The sequence below is a fragment of the Mizuhopecten yessoensis genome, unplaced genomic scaffold, assembly GCF_002113885.1.
Source record: "Mizuhopecten yessoensis strain PY_sf001 unplaced genomic scaffold, ASM211388v2 scaffold549, whole genome shotgun sequence".
Classification (NCBI taxonomy): Eukaryota; Metazoa; Mollusca; class Bivalvia; order Pectinida; family Pectinidae; genus Mizuhopecten; species Mizuhopecten yessoensis.
Genome location: NW_018403602.1, coordinates 317400 through 342872, shown reverse-complemented (window position 1 = coordinate 342872; position 25473 = coordinate 317400). Strand labels below are relative to the sequence as shown.

The following is a 25473-nucleotide window of genomic DNA, read 5'->3' as shown; positions in this document are numbered from 1 at the left end:
CTTCAGTCCATACTTTATCCCTTCTACTCATTTTCCCGTCTTTTCTTCGTCTGCTGGATAAGCGGACGTAAAATCAATCAATCAAGCAATCAATCGTTTGAGTTTTAGTTAAAACATATTTATTGCCAAAATTAGACAAGGGATTAGGCACAAGTTATAACAACTTATCAACGCCTTCTCCCAATATACATTTGAAATGACATTACAATAATGACAATAAATATATACAATTGTTATGACAATTTGAACTCAAAATCTCTTGCTGGGTTTAATAAAGTTTTGCACAGATCTAAAAATGTTTGAGTTAAGGTTCACGGAAAATTGTGAATTGCCAAACGAAAGAATTTCTAAATTTAACTCAACATTCAAATTAATCAAATTTTGAACCAAAATACGTCTTTCGTTTGTAAAAAGTTGACATTCCATGAAATAGTGAAAGACATTCTCACAAGGATGATCACAATTACAAGATGCACTCTCAACAAGGTTAACTCTACAAAGGTCATAATTAAGGGAACTGCACTGGTGTCGGAGCTTAGTATGCAAGATATTAAGTTTACGATTTCCGATTTTAAAGTAAATAGGTGGACTTGACTGACTATTTGATGTTAAACAGGATTTGAATGAATAAATAGAGGGTAGGGATCGAACCGAATTGTCTAAGTTATTCCAATAGTGAAGAGCAGAAGGTAGAAAAGAATTAGTAAGAGATAATCTGAAAGGAGGAATCCTATAGTTATTATTGTTACGTAAAGCGTAACGATTATTTTCTCCAGATAAAGGCGGCAAAAGATGATTGAAGTAATCAGGAGTTAATTTATTATGCATCTTATACAATAGTTGAAGTTTCCTCCGTTTTCTGCGATTAGATAAAGTTTCAAGACTAGTTTCGTAATATAAAGTATTAATAGGAGTATATGAAGGAAGTTCTAATATAATGCGAGCAGCACAAGCATATTTTAAAACACGTAAAATAAAAGTCTTGTAAATTTTTAAAAGAGCATCCCTACTTAATAAGAGTTTCAGTTTCCGTAAGACATTAATTTTCTTCATAACAGAAGTGTAAATTCCATTTACATGATCCCCCCACTTAACTTTGCATTCGAATTAAAAGTTACCCCTAAATGTTTATGACAGTCTGTAAAATTTAAGACTTTCCCATCAAATTCTAAATCTAAGTCTTCTTCGATATCGATTGAATTCGAAATAAATAATACATCTGTTTTTGACCACGTATTTAAGATCTCTAGGTCTCTATTTAAAGTTTCTTGAATTTCTAAACAAGATGAAGATGACTTAAGTAATGATGTATCGTCTGCAAAAAGACGAGACGTTGATTCAAAAATATCTGCTATGTCATTAATAAATATAAGAAATAAAATTGGGCCAAGAATAGAGCCTTGCGGAACCCCTGCCTCAATTACACCTACAGAAGAATGTGAACTGTTTAAAAATACCTTTTGGTGTCTCTGAGACAAATAATTTTTTAACCACATAAGCAATTCTCCTGAAATTCCGTACGATTTTAACTTCACTACCAGAACTCTATGCCAAACCCTATCAAAAGCTTTGGATATGTCAAAGAATACAACACACGTATGTTTTTTTTTCTTCAAGTGCGATACAAATTTGGTGATATATATCAATGAGTTGATACACTGTAGAATGCCCATGCATAAAACCAGACTGATATTTGTAAAACAAAGAATTTTCTATAAAGTAGTTGTACAAATGTTTAAAAATCACTCTTTCAAAAACTTTACCAACGAAATTGGTCTATAATTCGAAGGAGAATGTCTGTCACCCTTTTTAAACAATGGCATGCTATTAGCTAATTTCCATTTATTTGGATAAATCCCTGTTGATAAAGACATATTAAATATTATTTCGAGCGGAGTACAAACAGTGCGAGCAGTATTTCTTAGCATATGGTGGCTGATTTCATCCCCACCCGAGGCCTTGCCGAGCTTCAATATCTTTAGAACATCGCGTATTTCAGTTGAATGTAATCTAATTGAACTAATATTTTTGTCAGTTTTTGGCTCAATAATCGGGACATCCGTGTTACTGTCATCTACTCTAGTAATACTACAAAAATAGTTATTTAGTAATTCAGCTTTATCTTCATCTCTAGTAACTATGTCATTAGTAATAGGATCGACTAAGGAAGGTATAGGTTGTGAAGTATCAGACGTTTTAATTAACCTTTTAATTAATTTCCAATAAGACTTAGGATCAGAAGATGAGTACCCATCAATAATATCATAAACATTTTCATAAAAAGTAACACGTGCATGCTTTTTCATATTATTTACTTTGTTTCGCTGTGATTTGAATTTATTGATATCTACCAAACGTTTGGTTGACCTCGCTATTTTATGTAATCTATCCCTAATTCTTAAGTTTTTTCTAAGCTCAGAGGTCATCCATGGCTTATCATTAGGTTTTATATTTACTTCTTTACTAGGAATACATTCATTGGCAAAAGATAGATAAATGTTCGTAAATCGATCACATGCTAAATTAACTGAGTCACAATTATAAAAAGTTTCTATCCAATTATGATTAGATATAAGTTCATTAAATTTTTCAAAATTTGCACTCTTGTACTGCCAAACCTTACGTTTATAGACTGGTTTAAAAAGACAAGGAAGATTTATGGAAGCAGTACAACCATCATGGTCACTTAATGATCTATCAACAGAAATTACAGAAGAGTCAATACAAGAAATAGAGTCAGATAATAGTATAGGATCTAGTAAGCTAGATCTAGTACGTCCAGTACGAGTAGGATCTTTTATAACATTAGTTAGTGATAAGGAGTTAATGATGTCAAAAAGAACGTGATTATTTGAAGCAGTGAAGAAGTCAACATTTAAGTCCCCTGTTACTATAACATTTGGAGATATATCAAGAGCATTATTTATAGATGACCTTAAATTTTCCCAAAACGGTAGGATAGAGCTTTCTGGTCTATAAGCTGTTCCAATAATGTAAGTCGAGTGGGGTAGGCTAATTTTTGTCCATATTACCTCATCACCAGGATATTCCAATTCTGGCAAACGATCAACTTTCAAAAGATTATTTATATAAACCAAAATACCACCCCCGCAAAATTTCTATCAAGTCGAAAGGGAGAATGAAAACCATCAATACATAAATCATTAGTAGTAACCTGATCATCTAAATGAGTTTCGGTAAGACACACAATGTCCTCATTCATCTACTATGTCCTCAATATAGTCTAATTTGTGTCTAACGCTCCTAATATTTAAATGAAATATAGAAAGCTCGCCAAGTCTCGGACCAGGACTGGACTCAACATCCATATGCTGTAGTAATAGCATTAACAAAATCACCGAAAACTCGAAATTTCGGAAACAAAAAATAAATATAATATTTGAATAATCAACCAATAAAGATAGCTATGCAGTTGATGAAGTAATTTTAACCAAGAATTTAAACCAAAACAAAAAGTGATAAATGACTTCAGCACACATCTTCCGTAGACCTTAGTTTGAGTACCGAGAGAGACTAGTTAGGCTACACATATTACTGCATCATATGACCGTAAAATATGAAATTATGAAAAATCGGGATCAAAATGTTTTGTTGGCTGACCCACGGACATAGATCTAAGTCCGTGGCTTGCATACTTTTTAATTCATAAATATACCGAGTAATAAAACATGTCAATTTAAAAACGGTTACATGAGTAGTCAGATTTATCCGCGTTTTACACCCTCCCAGGTTACCGGAAGTTGCTGGAAATAACAATTTCCGGTGCACATGGTTTTGTTATTGACATATGCAATAATTTTTGATGACGATATGTAGAGTTTGAACGAATATTTATCTCGAAAATGGATTTCATAGAAGATGGACAATTCGATGATGCAGAGGAATTAGCAGAAACTGGGTAAAACAAACGTTAAATCAGTTATCCACTGCCGAATCGGACCGTATTTTCTTATACCATTTATGTCATCATTTGATTTAGTATGGCTTCTTACCAGTGTGATTTCTATAGTACTGCATGGCAGTGTGTGCATGTCCCGTGTATTTACAAATATTAAAAAGTGCCGAATCAATATTTATTATAATTAAGTTTGTTAAACCGTATAATATTTAAGGTTTTGTACATGTACAAATTCAATGTAAGACGTACATAAGCTAATCGGGTATTGCAATAACGTTTGCAATACTAGTAAAATAGACCTGAGCCGTATATTACGTATACTTAAACTTAAGACTTTTCCTTTAGTTATTGAATTAATGATAATGATAGTTCCTCAGAAGGATTTATGATTCTAGATGCCTATGGGTGCCTCATGATCAGTAGCCGTGATCGCTAACACGCAGTCATTACTACTGTGTGCAATCAAGTGGATTTCTGGATCTCCCAAGAATTTCAGTCGATCCGCATAGGGTTAGTTAATTGTTATCCCTAAGATGGTAACGGGTTGTTTCGCCCCAAATCCCGTTCGCCCTAAGGGTTGTTTCGCCCCAAAACCCGTTCGCCCCAGGTTGTTTCGCCCTAATTTATTATTTTTTTTTCTTTAAGTCATAAATATCATGTTAAAAGTTAAAAAACTTATCTTTCTCATGAATCCAGATATAATATACGTATAATTGCACATTACAACCAATAATGTTGTTCTTTATAAAATGCACCTTTACATGTTTTACCGTTAAAAATGTAAAATAATAAATACTTATACAACTTCCAACACAGTCTACAAACGAAGTGTAGTTCCATGCCACTGCGTGCGGCCTCCTTGTACGTACATGGCCAAGGAATTTAAATACCTGTCAAAATAGAATATAATGATCAATAATGACACTAAATTAATTTCTCTAAGTAAATAGATACGTATATTTATGACAAGTTACCTACTCAAAATTATCTACTCAAATATGCATATTAATTTTTATTGGTCGGTACTATCAAAACTTCTCAAAATGATCTCCTCCAATTAGCAAAAAACGACACGGACGTGCACCGAAATCAAGTAAAGAAAACATTGTCACATGGCGACGATTATGTGTACACTAGACTAAATGTGTTAACATGGAAAAATAATATTGTTGTATACCCCGCAATGTAATTAAAATTACACCATTTTTGTTTCATTTCACTATTCTTATTTATTTCTAAAATTAATATATATGTTATAATGTGTGTCGGCGTGAAGAAAATAATGTAATCCGTTTTTTGATTTACAGTGTACTTTATAATAACAACACAAACACATTTTTTTTAATAAACTGATTTTAATGATGTGAAAGACTAAGAAGACTTAATTTGTGACTTAAAACAAATAAAAATGAAAAGAAAATACCAAACAATGTTTCGCCCTAAACATTTTGTTTTAGGGCGAAACAACCTGGCGCGAAACAACCTAGGGCGAACAGGATTAGGGTCGAAACATCCTGGCGCGAAACAACCTAGGGCGAACAGGATTTGGGGCGAAACAACCCGGAACCCCCTAAGATGGCACAGTAATTTTCCTCCTTCACAAAAACAACATTTGTGCCCTTAGCAGCTTTGTAATAAAAGTTCTACAGAGCTTATGTTTGTTGTTGACAAAATACATGTCATAAAATAAGATTATTTATGTATTTTATTTATATTATATAGATCGTCTATTAATTTTTACCTGACTTCGATTACCTGACTTCGACAGCTTGAAGATTATGTCTTGTGACAAGTTATGTGTTGAGAATAAAGTTAATAATTAAAGGAGGAGATTCTGCTGATATAAGTTCAGGGGGTAGTTCAATTTGTTCCAATCATGAATGGTTGATTTTCGACAGAAGAATGATTCTTTCCCCACAGAAATGTTAATCTTGTGTACAAGTACAAAATGTACATGTTGTTCCTGACATGTATATATTGGCAATGTTTTATCTGAATGGGTTGATAAAAAAACCATGAACTAAATTATTGTACAATTGTATTACCATATATATATTGATTTTTGTTTCAGGCCCTCTATCACTGATCATCAACCCATAAAAACGTTTGAAGCCAATTTAGAAAGAAAAGGTATGTGTAAGAAAAAGATGGACATTATAAGACAACTTGAACAGGATGGGTTTGGTTTGCAAATATATTGTTAATGAGTAAATGGAGCCTGATTTGGTTCTGATGTATCCTGTCAATGGTATAAAAAAATATTTGGAAGAAAGCTTAATTTCCTTTATCTAAACCGAGAAACTATATTTTTTTTGTAATTAAGTTTATGGTATGACTACCATCTAAACAGGACCAACTTATAACTAGATCATATCTCATAATTTCACACATATATATATATATATGATCTTAAATGAGTTTTCATTCATATTGTATTTATGAAACAAGTGTAGAAGCCTTTGTTCTTTTAAGGTACTTTTAAGGATCTAAGACAGAAAACATCCGGAAGTTTCATAAATATTATATGAAATGAAAAAAATCATGAAAGGTTCTTTTTAGCACTTATCCAAGAATCTATGCAAGTCTTTAACATTGCCATTTTACTTCATTGTCTATTGTCTATTGTCAGAATGTCATGACATCATGTTTTTCATCATCATTTGGATATCATAATGGTTATTATTTATGCGGTAGTGTCAAAAAATATTACAGTAAGTGTATGTTTTCATTGCATAACAATGGGATCATGGGATAAAGATATATTTACATTTTTATTAAAGACTTTGTGTATTATTTAAATATAGAGATACAAAAAATCAACACAGCAAATAATGGTGATTATCCCTAACGTTTTCAAACCTTATTACCATCTTTAGGTGTTTACTTTTTGACGTAATACAATCAATAGAATAGCAATAGCCATTCTATTATGATAATGTTTTTATGTCCCCTTATTCTACTGATTATCTCCCCTTATTCTACTGATTGTCTCCCCTCATTCTACTGATTGTAGTATACTACATCATAGCGTTGAAACCAAGAAATGAAAGGTAATCAAGATCATCTGATGATGGCAATAAGGGCAACAATTGTTTAAAAATGACCTTGATATTGCAGTTACTGAGCTGAAGCTGGATGTTGGCGATGGACCAAGTACAGGTAATACAGGAGACGATGGGTACTGGGAGGAAGAGGATGAGGAGGAAGACGAGGATGATAGTTATGACTGGGATGGAATGACAGGAAACTTCACTAAAAAATATAATTCTGTCACTGCTCACAACCAGCAGGTACTACATGATCCCATACCGTTATAACTATCTGTGTAGATATGGTACTATATGATCTCATACCGTTATAACTATTTGTGTAGATATGGTACTACATGATCCCATACCGTTATAACTATCTGTGTAGATATGGTACTACATGATCCCATACCGTTATAACTATCTGTGTAGATATGGTACTACATGATCCCATACCGTTATAACTATCTGTGTAGATATGGTACTACATGATCCCATACCGTTATAACTATCTGTGTAGATATGGTACTACATGATCCCATACCGTTATAACTATCTGTGTAGATATGGTACTACATGATCCCATACCGTTATAACTATCTGTGTAGATATGGTACTACATGATCCCATACCGTTATAACTATCTGTGTAGATATGGTACTACATGATCCCATACCGTTATAACTATCTGTGTAGATATGGTACTACATGATCCCATACCGTTATAACTATCTGTGTAGATATGGTACTACATGATCCCATACCGTTATAACTATCTGTGTAGATATGGTACTACATGATCCCATACCGTTATAACTATCTGTGTAGATATGGTACTACATGATCCCATACCGTTATAACTATCTGTGTAGATATGGTACTACATGATCCCATACCGTTATAACTATCTGTGTAGATATGGTACTACATGATCCCATACCGTTATAACTATCTGTGTAGATATGGTACTACATGATCCCATACCGTTATAACTATCTGTGTAGATATGGTACTACATGATCCCATACCGTTATAACTATCTGTGTAGATATGGTACTACATGATCCCATACCGTTATAACTATCTGTGTAGATATGGTACTACATGATCCCATACCGTTATAACTATCTGTGTAGATATGGTACTACATGATCCCATACCGTTATAACTATCTGTGTAGATATGGTACTACATGATCCCATACCGTTATAACTATCTGTGTAGATATGGTACTACATGATCCCATACCGTTATAACTATCTGTGTAGATATGGTACTACATGATCCCATACCGTTATAACTATCTGTGTAGATATGGTACTACATGATCCCATACCGTTATAACTATCTGTGTAGATATGGTACTACATGATCCCATACCGTTATAACTATCTGTGTAGATATGGTACTACATGATCCCATACCGTTATAACTATCTGTGTAGATATGGTACTACATGATCCCATACCGTTATAACTATCTGTGTAGATATGGTACTACATGATCCCATACCGTTATAACTATCTGTGTAGATATGGTACTACATGATCCCATACCGTTATAACTATCTGTGTAGATATGGTACTACATGATCCCATACCGTTATAACTATCTGTGTAGATATGGTACTACATGATCCCATACCGTTATAACTATCTGTGTAGATATGGTACTACATGATCCCATACCGTTATAACTATCTGTGTAGATATGGTACTACATGATCCCATACCGTTATAACTATCTGTGTAGATATGGTACTACATGATCCCATACCGTTATAACTATCTGTGTAGATATGGTACTACATGATCCCATACCGTTATAACTATCTGTGTAGATATGGTACTACATGATCCCATACCGTTATAACTATCTGTGTAGATATGGTACTACATGATCCCATACCGTTATAACTATCTGTGTAGATATGGTACTACATGATCCCATACCGTTATAACTATCTGTGTAGATATGGTACTACATGATCCCATACCGTTATAACTATCTGTGTAGATATGGTACTACATGATCCCATACCGTTATAACTATCTGTGTAGATATGGTACTACATGATCCCATACCGTTATAACTATCTGTGTAGATATGGTACTACATGATCCCATACCGTTATAACTATCTGTGTAGATATGGTACTACATGATCCCATACCGTTATAACTATCTGTGTAGATATGGTACTACATGATCCCATACCGTTATAACTATCTGTGTAGATATGGTACTACATGATCCCATACCGTTATATCTATCTGTGTAGATATGGTACTACATGATCCCATACCGTTATATCTATCTGTGTAGATATGGTACTACATGATCCCATACCGTTATATCTATCTGTGTAGATATGATACTACATGATCCCATACCGTTATATCTATCTGTGTAGATATGGTACTACATGATCCCATACCGTTATAACTATCTGTGTAGATATGGTACTACATGATCCCATATCGTTATACCTATCTATATATGTAGATATCTGGTATTGAATACTTTAGAGTTCTGGACTGTGCTTACATTGACCTTATTCCAGCTAGGAAACTCACCCAGTCAAATATTTACTTTTCAGGGTTAAACTACATTCATGTAATCACCTACATTTGTAGCCCTGTGTTAATTTCACCCTCACATGTTAATACTGTATATCATATAGTATCTGGAGTTATGATATTTGATGTCGAGATAAATTTGCCCCCATTAGTATTTACAAAGGGTGCAAATGGGGAAGGTTATGTCATACTACTATGCAATGTGTAAAATATGGAAGTTGAATGGTAATTTTGTCGCCAGTTATAATAAGCTTTTCTCTCTTATAGCCCAATTCAAATCGACAGCCAAACAAGAATCCCGGAAAAGGTGCTAAGCATTTCCAACCAACAGATAAAACCATGCGGAAATATGTAGATAAAATCAATGTTGGTAGGTATTAACATATTACCTTTATCAAGTCCCGAATACCTTTAACAATTAGAATTTGTTCTTAAAAGTACCTAACACTTTATGTAATATGGATGTCTAGTTGAGTCATTTTTTTTCAAACATGGTTTATATAAAGCAACAGGAATCTGAGTTGGTGGAAATTGTCAGTGTTGAATATATACGAGGTGTTCGCAACATTTACTTTAATGGTAGAATTTGACAGAGTTTACGCTGTCGCATTTAGAGTTTGTTTGGTCCATTATTTACAGTCCAATACCAAACATAACTGAACATGTTGTTTTACTTTTTGTCAGGCTTGAGTAACGGTAACATTTATACAGGTCAATCAAAATGACTATTTATAGGATAGTGATATGGTAAAAATGATGACTAAGTCCCTGATCATTTGATATGTGGTGTGTTTTCCATAAGATGGGTCTGTCTTGAAAGGAGGATCTATATATATGTGATATTTATAGACGCATTCCTAAAAGATTATATATGTATATGAATACATTGTAAATATTTAATAAAAGTGATTAAGTTAAAGAGAAGAATTATGTTTCAGTTAATATCAGATTTTGCTTAAAATGTCTTTTGTCTCTGATAACATATGCCGTTAAAGAGGAATGTACAATATCTTTTTGATAAATTGTCATGGAACTAGTATGTGATAACAATATGGAAAGTGAAAGTAAAATTTATTTACAATTATGGTTATTTTGTGTTTTTTTTTGTAACAGAACAATATTCTGGCCCCACCTTGACTAGTTCAGCGATGTCAGGACTGATGAACACTGGAAAGAAAATGAACAACGACAGGTACTGTAATTTTGATCATCCAGGGATCATGGCAAAGTTAGTTACAATAATAATAATAATAATATACAACATTTATATAGCGCCCTATATAATTTGTAAAAGCTTTACAACATATGAATAATAGTAATGGTTATAATTGTGAAAACAAACAACAAAGGCTTGCAATCACTTTCATACATTTAACAAGCAATGTGCACATAATTGAACAAATAAAAGGGTGGTATTTACATGACGTCTTTGCAAAGATTCTAAAATGCAGACGTGAAGAGGTGAGTTTTTATGTCCCTCTTGAACTTGTCAGGGTATTTGACTTCCTAATAGCAGATGGTAAGCTATTCCACAACGTAGCTGAAACCCTTCCAAAGCATCTGTTTCCGTAGGTCACAGTACGAGATTTTGGGACACACAACAAAGATTCTGACTCCAACCGCAGTGATCTTGAGAGACTTAACAGAATTAATTCTGTCCTGAATACAAAGAAAGGGTATCTGTTGTTGTGGATTGAGTTAAACAAACTTTAAATGTGTTAAATGTTACCAGGTAAAAGTATGGATAAATCTCCTTTATACATCTTGTCTAGATAACTTTTAAAGTTATATTTGTATTGCCCCTGCTCCATGATGAATGCTGTATTAATGGTTTCCAGGTACCAGCGTAAGGACAAGGCCGACAGAGCCACAGCCGAGCAGGTGATGGACCCTCGTACACGTATGATACTGTTTAAGATGTTGAGTAAGGGTATTATCACCGAGATCAATGGCTGTATCAGTACTGGGAAGGAGGCTAACGTTTACCACGCCACGGCCAAAGATGGCTCGGACCGTGCAGTCAAGGTCAGTCTACACTTAAGTCACTTACATTGGCAAGATCGTGCCAGGTTTAATTGACGTTTACGGAGAAATTTTCGCTGCCGTTTAATTTCGTAATGAGGGCAAATTTATCATTACAGTGAATATGATTTAATAGCATAATAAACATAGTAATTAAATGTGAAGGGAGAAGTTAAGATTTGGTGAAAATTGATTTCATGGGCAAAGGTATTACAACAGTGTTGAAGGCTTACACGGTGAGATACTTTGTCGGCAAAATCATATCTGATAGAAAAAAGGCCGAGCAGCGGCCTCTTATGTTATAGGAGTAGGGCGAAGGGTGAAAGTTTGACTGGGCGAAAATTTTCCTGTTCGCAGTAAGTGAACATAACAATAGTCCACATTTAGTTCAGTTTATCTATCAAAGTTAACTACCCTTTCTTCAGTTTGTTCGTTAAGTTAAGTCTATGTTTAGTTCAGTTCACTGGTCTAGAACAGTCAAAATTAATATTTGTCTAGTTAAGATGTATATAAGATTGTCAGCAACTCTTTGAAAATCTCAGGAGAAGTTTTGTGATGCGAAGAGAAATAAGAAATGTGTTAATTTTTGCAGGTATATAAGACATCCATCCTGGTGTTCAAGGACCGTGACAAATATGTGACAGGAGAGTTCAGGTACAGTATCGTCATCTCCAGTAAAGACAGTGAAGGACATTATGTATTTCAATTTCTGGTCCGCTTCAGGTGATAAGAGAAACAATTGAGGGAAACAGCCCATTGGATTTCTTATTTATATGATTTAAGTGTACTTATCTCTAGACGTTTAAGGAATTAAGTATATCACAGATTGTCGGGAGACATGAGTTATCTGGAACGTGATAAAATTCTCTGTAAAGCTGAGTCTACATACAAATTTCCACTGTAAAATTATTGAGTGATTTAAAGAAAATTCTACTGCTGTTATATTCAATTTGATGATTATAACCATATATGTATGCCTGAGTATATGTGTACATACCTGTATGTTAATAAGTGAAAGAAGTATCTGTTTCACTGGTACAATATATACTATTTATATGTATGTACAGATTCCGACATGGCTACTGTAAACACAACCCTAGGAAGATGGTGAAGACTTGGGCGGAGAAGGAAATGAGGAACCTTATTAGGTGAACACAAACTTTACCTGGAGTTATTACCATTTATTTCAAATGAATCAGAAAGACATTAAGTGTTATTCATCAAAGACAAGTCCGACTTAACTTCATAAACAAGAGTAAAAAGGGCCTAGATTAACATTTGAAATGGTGTATTCATAACATCTTTCACGGTACGGAACCCAGTTGCTTTACAAATATGTTCTCCAAGATATGCTACTACAGTTCTTAAATATAAGTTATAACTGTCGTTCTGTGTAACAGGATCCATCAGTCTGGGATACTGTGTCCCGAGCCGGTGTTTCTCCGCAGTCACGTCCTCGTCATGGACTTCATCGGCACCGATGGCTGGTAAGTAGGATATTCACCTAACTGACTCTCAGACTGTAGTTTATGGATGCTGTATAACTCAGATCTAATAATACTGTTGGTTACTTTGTTTTTGGAAAATGTTTATTTTATGTGATAGGTTTATTCTTGAGAATTTGTGAAATGACAATAACTAAATTCGTTTCTGCCTGAATAACTTTTTGCAATATTTTTAGGTCACCTGAGCTTTGCTCAAGTGACCTATTCCAATCACTTTCCGTCCGTCGTCGTCCGTCGTGCGTCGTGCGTAAACTTTTACATAATCAACTTCTTCTCAAGAACCAGTGGATGGAATTTTTTCAAACTTGGTCAGAATCATCCTTGGTCAGAATCATCCTTGGTAGATGAGGATACCAAATTGTAAAATTGGGATTCCTACCCCAACCCTAGGGGCCAGGGCGGGGCCCCAAAGGGAAAATTGACCAATATTTCAAAAATGTTCTTCCCCAGACTCAGAGTCCTATACTACAGTCATTTTCTCTGCATGGATGGAAAGATCATCAGGGGCTTTATTTAAATTGTAAATTTCAGGACCCCCGAGCTATCTGTTCTCCCTTGGGGAGGGGGTAAAGTTTACTATAGTTTATATAGGGAAACAACACTTTTGGGTATATTTTGACAATTTTCTGTTGGAAATTATTTTTACTTGGTCAGAATCATCCTTGGAGGAGGAAGATGGTTTTAAATTGTAAAATTGGGATTCCTACCCCAACCCTAGGGGCCAGGGCGGGGCCCAAAAGGGAAAATTAACCAATATTTCAAAAATCTTCTTCTCCAGACTCAGAGGTATTACAGTCATTTTCTCTGCATGGATGGAAAGATCATCAGGGGCTTTATTTAAATTGTAAATTTCAGGACCCCCGAGCTATCCGTTCTCCCTTGGGGAGGGGGTAAAGTTTACTATAGTTTATATAGGGAAACAACACTTTTGGGTATATTTTGACAATTTTCTGTTGGAAATTATTTTTACTTGGTCAGAATCATCCTTGGAGGAGGAAGATGGTTTTAAATTGTAAAATTGGGATTCCTACCCCAACCCTAGGGGCCAGGGCGGGGCCCAAAAGGGAAAATTAACCAATATTTCAAAAATCTTCTTCTCCAGACTCAGAGGTATTACAGTCATTTTCTCTGCATGGATGGAAAGATCATCAGGGGCTTTATTTAAATTGTAAATTTCAGGACCCCCGAGCTATCCGTTCTCCCTTGGGGAGGGGGTAAAGTTTACTATAGTTTATATAGGGAAACAACACTTTTGGGTATATTTTGACAATTTTCTGTTGGAAATTATTTTTACTTGGTCAGAATCATCCTTGGAGGAGGAAGATGGTTTTAAATTGTAAAATTGGGATTCCTACCCCAACCCTAGGGGCCAGGGCGGGGCCCAAAAGGGAAAATTAACCAATATTTCAAAAATCTTCTTCTCCAGACTCAGAGGTATTACAGTCATTTTCTCTGCATGGATGGAAAGATCATCAGGGGCTTTATTTAAATTGTAAATTTCAGGACCCCCGAGCTATCCGTTCTCCCTTGGGGAGGGGGTAAAGTTTACTATAGTTTATATAGGGAAATAACACTTTTGGGTATATATTTTATCCATTTTCAGCAGAAAATTACTCAAACTTAGTCAGAATCATCTTTGGTGAATGAGAGTATTACTTTGGAAAATTGGGATTTCTGCCCCATCCCCAGGGGCTAGGGTTGGGCCCCAAAGGGAACATTAATTTTACCAATATTTTCAAATTCTTATCCTTTGATGACATGACAAGTATTGTATATCACTTAGTTTACATGCTGATTTCCACATCACATCTAAACAATAAAATAAAGCTACCAGTACCTATGATATAACTCAGGTGACCGCTAAGGCCCTTGGGCCTCTTGTTTTAAAATTTTGAGGTAGGCTCCCCTCGGCAAACTATCCTTAAAGTACTGATCTTTCAGGATATAGATGATTTCAATAACATTATAAAAATGTACCATATACACTTAAGAAATCAAACATTGACATGCACTGTAATCTTTACCATGTTGAAATATTTGGAGTATGAACTTAAAATACGAGATATACATGGTATGTCATCTATCAGAATCACAGATAAAATATGTCGAAATAAACTGCAGAGGAAGAAAAGTTAATTTTGAGATAAACATGGTATTCAGGATATCTAAGTTTGTTATGAGAATGTCCGGCTGCTTTTTATTAAGGATATTTTTGATACAAACAAAAAAGTCCTTGTTTATTAGTGGATAAGTACAGCTTTCAGAACCAATTTCTGGTGATATTCAATATGTTAACTTTGAATGTTATGGTAGAACTAGATATTCAAATTTAGTGAACATTCAAAAATACCTCCTAATGAATATTTAAAAATGTAATTTCTTGTGACTTGTCTCATTTACACATTCCACATTTCGTCCCAGGCCTGCACCGCTTTTGAAGGACTGTGACCTCTCCGACTCGAAGGCTCGTGAGCTGTACCTACAATGTATCCACATGGTGAGGACACTGTATCACACATGTAAGCTGATACACGCTGACCTCAGCGAGTTCAATATGCTGTAAGTAAAATCAGTCAAGCACCAAGACCATCTTTTGTGGACTTCAACCCAGGGTTTGGAACTCTTGATACGGGGTACATTGGCAGTCACTCACTTCGCTCTGACAGTTGGCTTCCAACTACACTCCTCTTTCTTCAACCATACTAAAAATGTTAGTTCAGCTACTAGATTGAGCATCTCTTTTTGCCTCCTTTTATCCATTTCAACAGCTACCAGCACTCTTAACATCCTGAAGACAGAAGTAACCCCCCCCCCCCTACACCCTAATTCCAAAGGAAAATTATATTACTGCCATCCCTGATCTCTGCATTTGGCCAGCAAGTCTGTAAACTTTCCCCTTAGAAGTTTTGGGCACATCTGTCTTTCTGAATTACTGTTTGCCAGTCAGAAGTCTTCATCACTTGATGTTTTGTCTGCTTTCTTCATGTCATTTGTATAATATTTATGATTTTTATAATCAAGTAAAGGTTTCAAGAATACTCAGAAACCCGACTAGGATTATATGATAAATTAGCAATGCTAAACACTTTCAAGTAACCTATGCAATTTGCTGAATGTTTTTAGAAAATCTGACTTGATCAATAACATGTGACTGTATATTCTCCTGTTTGTACAGTTACCACGAAGGGAGAGTGTACGTGATAGATGTATCACAGTCGGTTGAACATGACCATCCGCATGCTCTCGAGTTCCTACGAAAGGACTGCACCAATATCACAGGTACATTTGTATGATCAGCTGGTTATGGAGGGTAATAATACAGTCAAACCTTGATAATCCAGCCAATGTCGATTCTAGCTTTAAATAGGTGACTGGAATGTGAGTTGTTTGGATATCTGGGACAGTTTTATAAAACTGAAAGTATGTCTGTTCCCTAAGACAGCAATACAACCAGGTGGCTGGAAAAGTTACCAAAGCTCAACTGTACATGGTACAACTGTACACGGTACAACTGTACACGGTACAACTGTACACGGTATGGTACAACTGTACACGGTACAACTGTACACGGTACGATACAACTACACGGTACAACTGTACACGGTACGGTACAACTGTACACGGTACAACTGTACACGGTACAACTGTACACGACACGGTACAACTGTACACGGTACAACTGTACACGGTACAACTGTACACGGTACAACTGTACACGGTACAACTGTACACGGTACAACTGTACACGGTACAACTGTACACGGTACAACTGTACACGGTACAACTGTACACGGTACAACTGTACACGGTACAACTGTACACGGTACAACTGTACACGGTACAACTGTACACGGTACAACTGTACACGGTACAACTGTACACGGTACAACTGTACACGGTACAACTGTACACGGTACAACTGTACACGGTACAACTGTACACGGTACAACTGTACACGGTACAACTGTACACGGTACAACTGTACACGGTACAACTGTACACGGTACAACTGTACACGGTACAACTGTACACGGTACGGTACAACTGTACACGGTACAACTGTACACGGTACAACTGTACACGGTACAACTGTACACGGTACAACTGTACACGGTACAACTGTACACGGTACAACTGTACACGGTACAACTGTACACGGTACAACTGTACACGGTACAACTGTACACGGTACAACTGTACACGGTACAACTGTACACGGTACAACTGTACACGGTACAACTGTACACGGTACAACTGTACACGGTACAACTGTACACGGTACGGTACAACTGTACACGGTACAACTGTACACGGTACAACTGTACACGGTACAACTGTACACGGTACAGTACAACTGTACACGGTACGGTACAGGCTTTAGATAGGAAGTGTGTGATGTGGAGAATTTGATCGTTTTTGTTTTAGCTAACTGAACCTATTTTTCATAAAACTGAAACCTTAAAATAATCTTTCTAACTCTAAGACAGAGGAGTGCAAACTTGAAACTTGAAGTACATGTATATATATATAAGATATCATGTGAGCTTTAAATCCATCCTTCAAGCTCCATTTCTTTATAACTTATATGGAATAAACCAATTGACGGATTTCTCAGGTATGTTTCCCATCATGACTGTATTGTATTTTATACAATGTATTTGGGACTATAAAGGTTACATGTGTTTTATTGGTAGATTTCTTCAGGAAGAAGGGCGTGTGTACGTTGACGATGAAGGAACTATTTAACTTTGTCACTGACGTAACCATTACCGACGACAACATTGATGCCTACCTTGACCATGTGATGGAGATGTCGGTCAATCGCACGCAGGATGATATCACAGAACAGCAGAAGATTGATGATGAGGTACGATAGTAAGAGTATTACTGTACTGATAATACGATAGTAAGAGTATTACTGTACTGATAATACGATAGTAAGAGTATTACTGTACTGATAATACGATAGTAAGAGTATTACTGTACTGATAATACGATAGTAAGAGTATTACTGTACTGATAATACGATAGTAAGAGTATTACTGTACTGATAATACGATAGTAAGAGTATTACTGTACTGATAATACGATAGTAAGAGTATTACTGTACTGATAATACGATAGTAAGAGTATTACTGTACTGATAATACGATAGTAAGAGTATTACTGTACTGATAATACGATAGTAAGAGTATTACTGTACTGATAATACGATAGTAAGAGTATTACTGTACTGATAATACGATAGTAAGAGTATTACTGTACTGATAATACGATAGTAAGAGTATTACTGTACTGATAATACGATAGTAAGAGTATTACTGTACTGATAATACGATAGTAAGAGTATTACTGTACTGATAATACGATAGTAAGAGTATTACTGTACTGATAATACGATAGTAAGAGTATTACTGTACTGATAATACGATAGTAAGAGTATTACTGTACTGATAATACGATAGTAAGAGTATTACTGTACTGATAATACGATAGTAAGAGTATTACTGTACTGATAATACGATAGTAAGAGTATTACTGTACTGATAATACGATAGTAAGAGTATTACTGTACTGATAATACGATAGTAAGAGTATTACTGTACTGATAATACGATAGTAAGAGTATTACTGTACTGATAATACGATAGTAAGAGTATTACTGTACTGATAATACGATAGTAAGAGTATTACTGTACTGATAATACGATAGTAAGAGTATTACTGTACTGATAATACGATAGTAAGAGTATTACTGTACTGATAATACGATAGTAAGAGTATTACTGTACTGATAATACGATAGTAAGAGTATTACTGTACTGATAATACGATAGTAAGAGTATTACTGTACTGATAATACGATAGTAAGAGTATTACTGTACTGATAATACGATAGTAAGAGTATTACTGTACTGATAATACGATAGTAAGAGTATTACTGTACTGATAATACGATAGTAAGAGTATTACTGTACTGATAATACGATAGTAAGAGTATTACTGTACTGATAATACGATAGTAAGAGTATTACTGTACTGATAATACGATAGTAAGAGTATTACTGTACTGATAATACGATAGTAAGAGTATTACTGTACTGATAATACGATAGTAAGAGTATTACTGTACTGATAATACGATAGTAAGAGTATTACTGTACTGATAATACGATAGTAAGAGTATTACTGTACTGATAATACGATAGTAAGAGTATTACTGTACTGATAATACGATAGTAAGAGTATTACTGTACTGATAATACGATAGTAAGAGTATTACTGTACTGATAATACGATAGTAAGAGTATTACTGTACTGATAATACGATAGTAAGAGTATTACTGTACTGATAATACGATAGTAAGAGTATTACTGTACTGATAATACGATAGTAAGAGTATTACTGTACTGATAATACGATAGTAAGAGTATTACTGTACTGATAATACGATAGTAAGAGTATTACTGTACTGATAATACGATAGTAAGAGTATTACTGTACTGATAATACGATAGTAAGAGTATTACTGTACTGATAATACGATAGTAAGAGTATTACTGTACTGATAATACGATAGTAAGAGTATTACTGTACTGATAATACGATAGTAAGAGTATTACTGTACTGATAATACGATAGTAAGAGTATTACTGTACTGATAATACGATAGTAAGAGTATTACTGTACTGATAATACGATAGTAAGAGTATTACTGTACTGATAATACGATAGTAAGAGTATTACTGTACTGATAATACGATAGTAAGAGTATTACTGTACTGATAATACGATAGTAAGAGTATTACTGTACTGATAATACGATAGTAAGAGTATTACTGTACTGATAATACGATAGTAAGAGTATTACTGTACTGATAATACGATAGTAAGAGTATTACTGTACTGATAATACGATAGTAAGAGTATTACTGTACTGATAATACGATAGTAAGAGTATTACTGTACTGATAATACGATAGTAAGAGTATTACTGTACTGATAATACGATAGTAAGAGTATTACTGTACTGATAATACGATAGTAAGAGTATTACTGTACTGATAATACGATAGTAAGAGTATTACTGTACTGATAATACGATAGTAAGAGTATTACTGTACTGATAATACGATAGTAAGAGTATTACTGTACTGATAATACGATAGTAAGAGTATTACTGTACTGATAATACGATAGTAAGAGTATTACTGTACTGATAATACGATAGTAAGAGTATTACTCTACTGATAATACGATAGTAAGAGTATTACTCTACTGATAATACGATAGTAAGAGTATTACTCTACTGATAATACGATAGTAAGAGTATTACTCTACTGATAATACGATAGTAAGAGTATTACTCTACTGATAATACAAGGTTGTTTCTTTCTTTCCAATCCGTGAAAGTTAAGGACAGCCCATATATAAAGGATTCGCAGGGGACAGACAAGAAATGCTTGATGATATAAAAAGACAGGATCTTTTTAAAATGAAATGGCATCACATTATAGATTAATGGCATCACATTATAGATAAATGGCATCACATTATAGATTAATGGCATCACATTATAGATTAATGGCAATTGGCTGTTAATTCCAAACCTCCGTGTTGTGTTCTGATTGTTTATACCAGGAGGACAGAATTGTATGAGATAAATCAACACTCTCCTCCTGTGTATGTCACGATTGTAAGATTCTAGCTTTGGAATCTTCCTGCTACACACACATGTAAAACAGTCTTATTGTCTAGATCTTATCTCTCTTGTTTCAGCTGTTAATAATTACAAAATAATAAAATAAGAAAGTCTCATTTTTATGATTGGTGTTAAGAAAGTAAGATTTCTATATTACAGAGGATATACAGAATAGGAAGTCATCTTTTAAAAGCTAAGGTCTTTTGCTTATCCTGGTTGAAATAGTTCAAACTTAATTTTTCTGGATCTTCAATACACCATAGACAATAGCAGAGACTTGGGTATTGATTCTGCAGTGATTAATGTGGTATAGATTAATCTATGTAAACTTGATTTGCTCTGATCATGCTATTACACATCAATGTTACATTTTTACAGGTTTTCAAAAATGCCTTCATACCAAGAACTTTAGATGAAGTCATAGACTTTGAGCGGGATTTCTCAAAAGCACAGACGGGAAAAACAGATCATGTAAGATCTCTACCAGTAATGCAATATTAAAGCAGGTTAATAAAATTATATTTATGTCAGTACTTAAATGTCACATGAAGATCAGTATTTAAAAAGATAATAAAGATATTTGGTTAAATTCAATAAAGTAAATTGTGTATGATACAAGTACATGTACTAGTTCATCAACACCCCTTGGGTATCATAGAGAACGTGTTAAGACAATTTTAAATGTATTTGAATAATCTTCTGTAAACTATTACTCACAGGTAACTTTGAGCAGCCTAACAGCCCCATGGACCTCTTATAGACTGTTCTGTTGATGTATACCTTAACAATTATTTAAAAGTTTTTTCTTCAATTCTTGCTTTTCAGTCAATTTCAATGTTGAAGTTTTTGTTTTTAGATTTTATACCAGACAGTGACAGGTCTAAAGGCTGACTTGACGGGTGCCCAACAGGTACGTCCATATATATCAGACACTACTTCAGATATTGGTAGTATTGTGTTCACTTTTGTCTTGGATGGATTGATTGAATGGTAAGATGGCCTCCTACTTAAAATAACCCAAGGATAGGTAGTAGGTAAAGGACTGATGTCTGGAGAAATCTAGATAAATGATGTTAAGGGAAAGAAACAATAAGTTTAAGGTATCTACTTTCTACCTACAGCAAAGTCTTGTTATCATACAAGCAAATATTCAACTTTGTAAAGGGATATGATGAATATAAGGAAAAAAGAACATTATAGGCATCGCATTGGATTCAAGCAAGATACGACTTTACGATAGTTATTCATCCTTAGTTAAGCTGGATCATTTATAAAATTGACGTCTGCTTTTGTAACTGTCTGATCCAGTATGTTATCACTCTTAATTTCCTGTCAGAAACCGGTACTCCTGGAGAGTAAAACTGATCTGTCAGAAGCACACACCGATTTAACAGAGCCCGACAAGAGTGTGGTTGACTCGGATGAAGAGGAGAGTGACAGTGACAATGAAAGTGACGATAGTAACAAGGCAGCATTATCTCTCAGGCCAAGGGACGAATCACCCAACAGTAAAAAGGTACACATTCTCACCTGCACTCTTTGTGTCTTAGAGTACTGATTGACTTATCAATACAGAGATCAATTGGTGGTAGAAAATAAGTTTAGAAAAACAACAGCATCATCAACATAACAACTTTTGGTGACTGTTATTAAATATTCTGTCTGTTAGTTGTTATTTTTACAACATGAACAACTACAGTGGATAAGTACGATATTTAGTGTGGTCATAGATCAAAACAGTGGTATATATCCAAGATGGCGGACATTTGTGAACAGGGGGGTTGCTCGCAATTAAGCCCCCTCCCTACTTTTGGTCTATGTTTTTTCACTAGGGTGGGGGCTTATTTGCAGTCAAATACGGTATTATAGATAATCAACAGTAAACTGATGTAACTTGTCAGCCTTCACCATGTGGTTGTAACACTATTCAGCGATTTTTGAGACTAATAGAAATTTACCTCACCTTCAGATTAAGTCAGAAAACTCTCAACCCAAGGGAAAGGATTCTTTAACGTCTGATCCAAAATTTGATGGGACTTGTCCGTCTTATTCCTAAAATGGGGAATAATTTTCTCCTACCTCAAATACAAATGGTAATTTCATGAAATGCATGTGTTTATTGAATAATTTCCAGTAAATTGGAGTTATCTTCCATGATCTGTTATTGTTACACTGGCAATACATGATGTCTATGCAATCATACAATTATGACAAAAATATCTTTCCCTAACCAGAAATGCAGATATCTCTGTGTAATGGGGGAGAAATATTTATATATATTTTTTATTATTAACTTCCATAGTATACCGTACCTTGTCTTTGAATACATCCAGATGTTTAAATTCTTCATAGTTTTACACAATTCATTTACACAACACAGGAATGTTTAACTCACAGTTACATTTTTATACATGTCAGTTATTATGGGAAAGCACAACACTCAGTCTTTCTTCTTTTTGCAGGAAAGAAAGCAAAAGGTAAAAGAGGAACAGAGAGAAAAGAGGAAAAATAAAATTCCAAAGCATGTTAAAAAGAAAAAGGAAAAGATGGGAAAGAGTGGAAAGAAGAGCTAAGTAAGCGAGTATTGAGTGATTATCACCGACTTTACAGAGATGGAATACTCGGTGATTTGGAGGGACACTTTTGGGGATTTTTCATGGATGTTACAATGGATAACTTTTAATTATCGACACCACATCAATTTCATAAGGTCAGCAGACCGTTTCGTTTGGTAGGAACTGCAGGTTTTTGTGTGCGACTGTGGTACGTTTCTGTTTTATTTTAACATGCATTTTTCAAATGTTAAGTTATAGTCCATAAGCAAGTGTGAAAGATTTAAAATGAGGAGAAAGAGAGAGCAATGTTCAGTGTAAACTTCTAGAATCTGCATTAAAATTTATCCATGATGATTTTGTGAATTATTTATGCTGTTTTGTCACTTCTGGCTATCGGTAACTGTTAGGAAGGTGGAGCATTGTGTAGTGAAATCGGGGCCAGTATTCATGAAATCATTCACATGCTCGCGCACAGATTTAGTACTCGCACCAGCTTCCCTGTAACTTGTTCAAATCACGGGAAATGGTAAAAACAATAATGTCTCGACACTGAAAATGATATAAGCCTATCAATTTTTTTTCAAAATTGTTAAAAATAAGAGGCCCATGGGCCTTAACGGTCACCCGAGTCCTACAGTATTTATTTTTGTTGTTGAAATATATACCAATTTGAGTACAAAATAGTTAAGTATAACGTTAACTAAAGTTTGTCAGGGTCATGAGCTGATCATTCCTAGACCGATTTTCAGTTAAATCGGCCTATTAGAACTTCTTTTTAAGTTTGAAATAGTTTTTTCAAAATGGCTGCCATATTGGATTTCTGATAGACCCGAAAAATAACAACACTTTGTCAGGACCATGAGTCGATCAATCCTACCAGGTTTCAGTTCAATCAGCTCAGCAGAACTTGACTTTAAGTTTGAAATAGTTTTTCAAAATGGCGGTCGTGGTGGCCATATTGGATTTCTGATTGACCCGAAAAATAACAACACTTGGTCAGGGAGATGTCAGTAACCTTCCCATGAAATATTAATGAAATCCCTTTGCCAGTATTTCAGCTTAAGTTAAAAATGTAAACACTTAAGCTCAGGTGACCTAAAAAGGTTAATTTGTGTTAACTTTTGTTCTTGGAACAAGAAATTGGGTGCGAGAACAGAATCTGAGTTTGAGCGTAAGGCCTAGGTTTTGTGTCCAACCATATTCAGAGTAATGCCTTTATATCTCGTACACCTACAATTGCCCAATTTTGATGCGAGAATGGCATACTGAAACTTGAACCTACTGATTCTGGACTGTGACAAGGACTTTTAACAATTTAAATTGGGTAAAGTGACATGGCAAATAAAATGAGGGTTATTTACTGTGTATTAACAACTAAAGGTAAAGGGTACCACTGCATCGGTTTTATCACAAAGAAGAGTTCCACTCGGTTATTTTTGACTTTGAGTATTCTCCCTTTTCCCGATCACTTTTTTCCCCTGTAAGGTAACATTGGTAAAATGTAAGATTGGAAATGTAAAACTTCCAAGTTCAACCCCTTCAGTTTTCTAATTTTTTTTTGCTTTTTATTGCTTTATTCAAACATTCACATTTCGAACAATTGCAATTCTGTAAAATGCATGGCATCATGCTATTTTCTTTTGAAAAGTATTTAAACCAAAGGTGGCCATGATAATGATATCGTTTACTTTGTTCATACCCTTTACTTTAGTTGATTTATTCCAACAATAGTACAAAGACAACAAACACGACTAGATTTGTTCCAATTTTATTGATATCAATGTATACTCTCAGATAATGACGTATTTCCATGACAACCTAACGAGAACTACTATACAACGTAGGTACATCAGCAGCTAGGGAGCCAACAAGTCTATCAATACACCAGTCGCCATGGTAACACGTCTACAGTAATGGTGGGACCATATACCATGGTTTTTATATTACAGACATACTTAGGAATAGCATTATGGGATAGATTAATGTTTTAATGAAGGAAATTCCAAATTTGCTTTTTTCTATTACAAGTTTTTTTATACAAGAGATTCACAGAAATGTATAAGAAAATGGAGATCCAGCATACAGCTGTAGAGCTATATATAAAACATGGCCGACCGCAAAAGTCATATATATTCTCAATCGCCATAGTAACCAAACTCATT

The 25473-nt window shown here is 34.7% G+C and overlaps 1 protein-coding gene across 1 annotated transcript; it reads left to right on the top strand.

The window, feature by feature from the left end:
* Nucleotides 1-3760: 3760 nt before the first annotated feature.
* LOC110450795 (serine/threonine-protein kinase RIO1-like) lies at nt 3761-23659 on the top strand. Its single transcript, XM_021498508.1, has 16 exons — nt 3761-3919; nt 5991-6049; nt 7037-7209; nt 9794-9896; nt 10640-10718; nt 11365-11551; nt 12141-12202; nt 12616-12696; nt 12949-13035; nt 15475-15612; nt 16229-16332; nt 17748-17920; nt 21135-21227; nt 21613-21666; nt 22093-22272; nt 23219-23659. The coding sequence occupies exons 1-16, from the start codon at nt 3864-3866 to the stop codon at nt 23327-23329; spliced, it is 1740 nt and encodes a 579-aa protein (XP_021354183.1). The 5' UTR covers nt 3761-3863; the 3' UTR covers nt 23330-23659.
* The last annotated feature ends 1814 nt before the right edge of the window (nt 23660-25473 follow it).

Bases quoted from the DNA above. Each gene is read 5' to 3' on its own strand.
- LOC110450795 (XM_021498508.1), top strand. From the start codon at position 3,864: ATGGATTTCATAGAAGATGGACAATTCGATGATGCAGAGGAATTAGCA. The intron at 3,920-5,990 runs GTAAAACAAACG...TTTTTGTTTCAG, and splicing joins GAGGAATTAGCAGAAACTGG to GCCCTCTATCACTGATCATC. The intron at 16,333-17,747 runs GTACATTTGTAT...TTTTATTGGTAG, and splicing joins GGACTGCACCAATATCACAG to ATTTCTTCAGGAAGAAGGGC.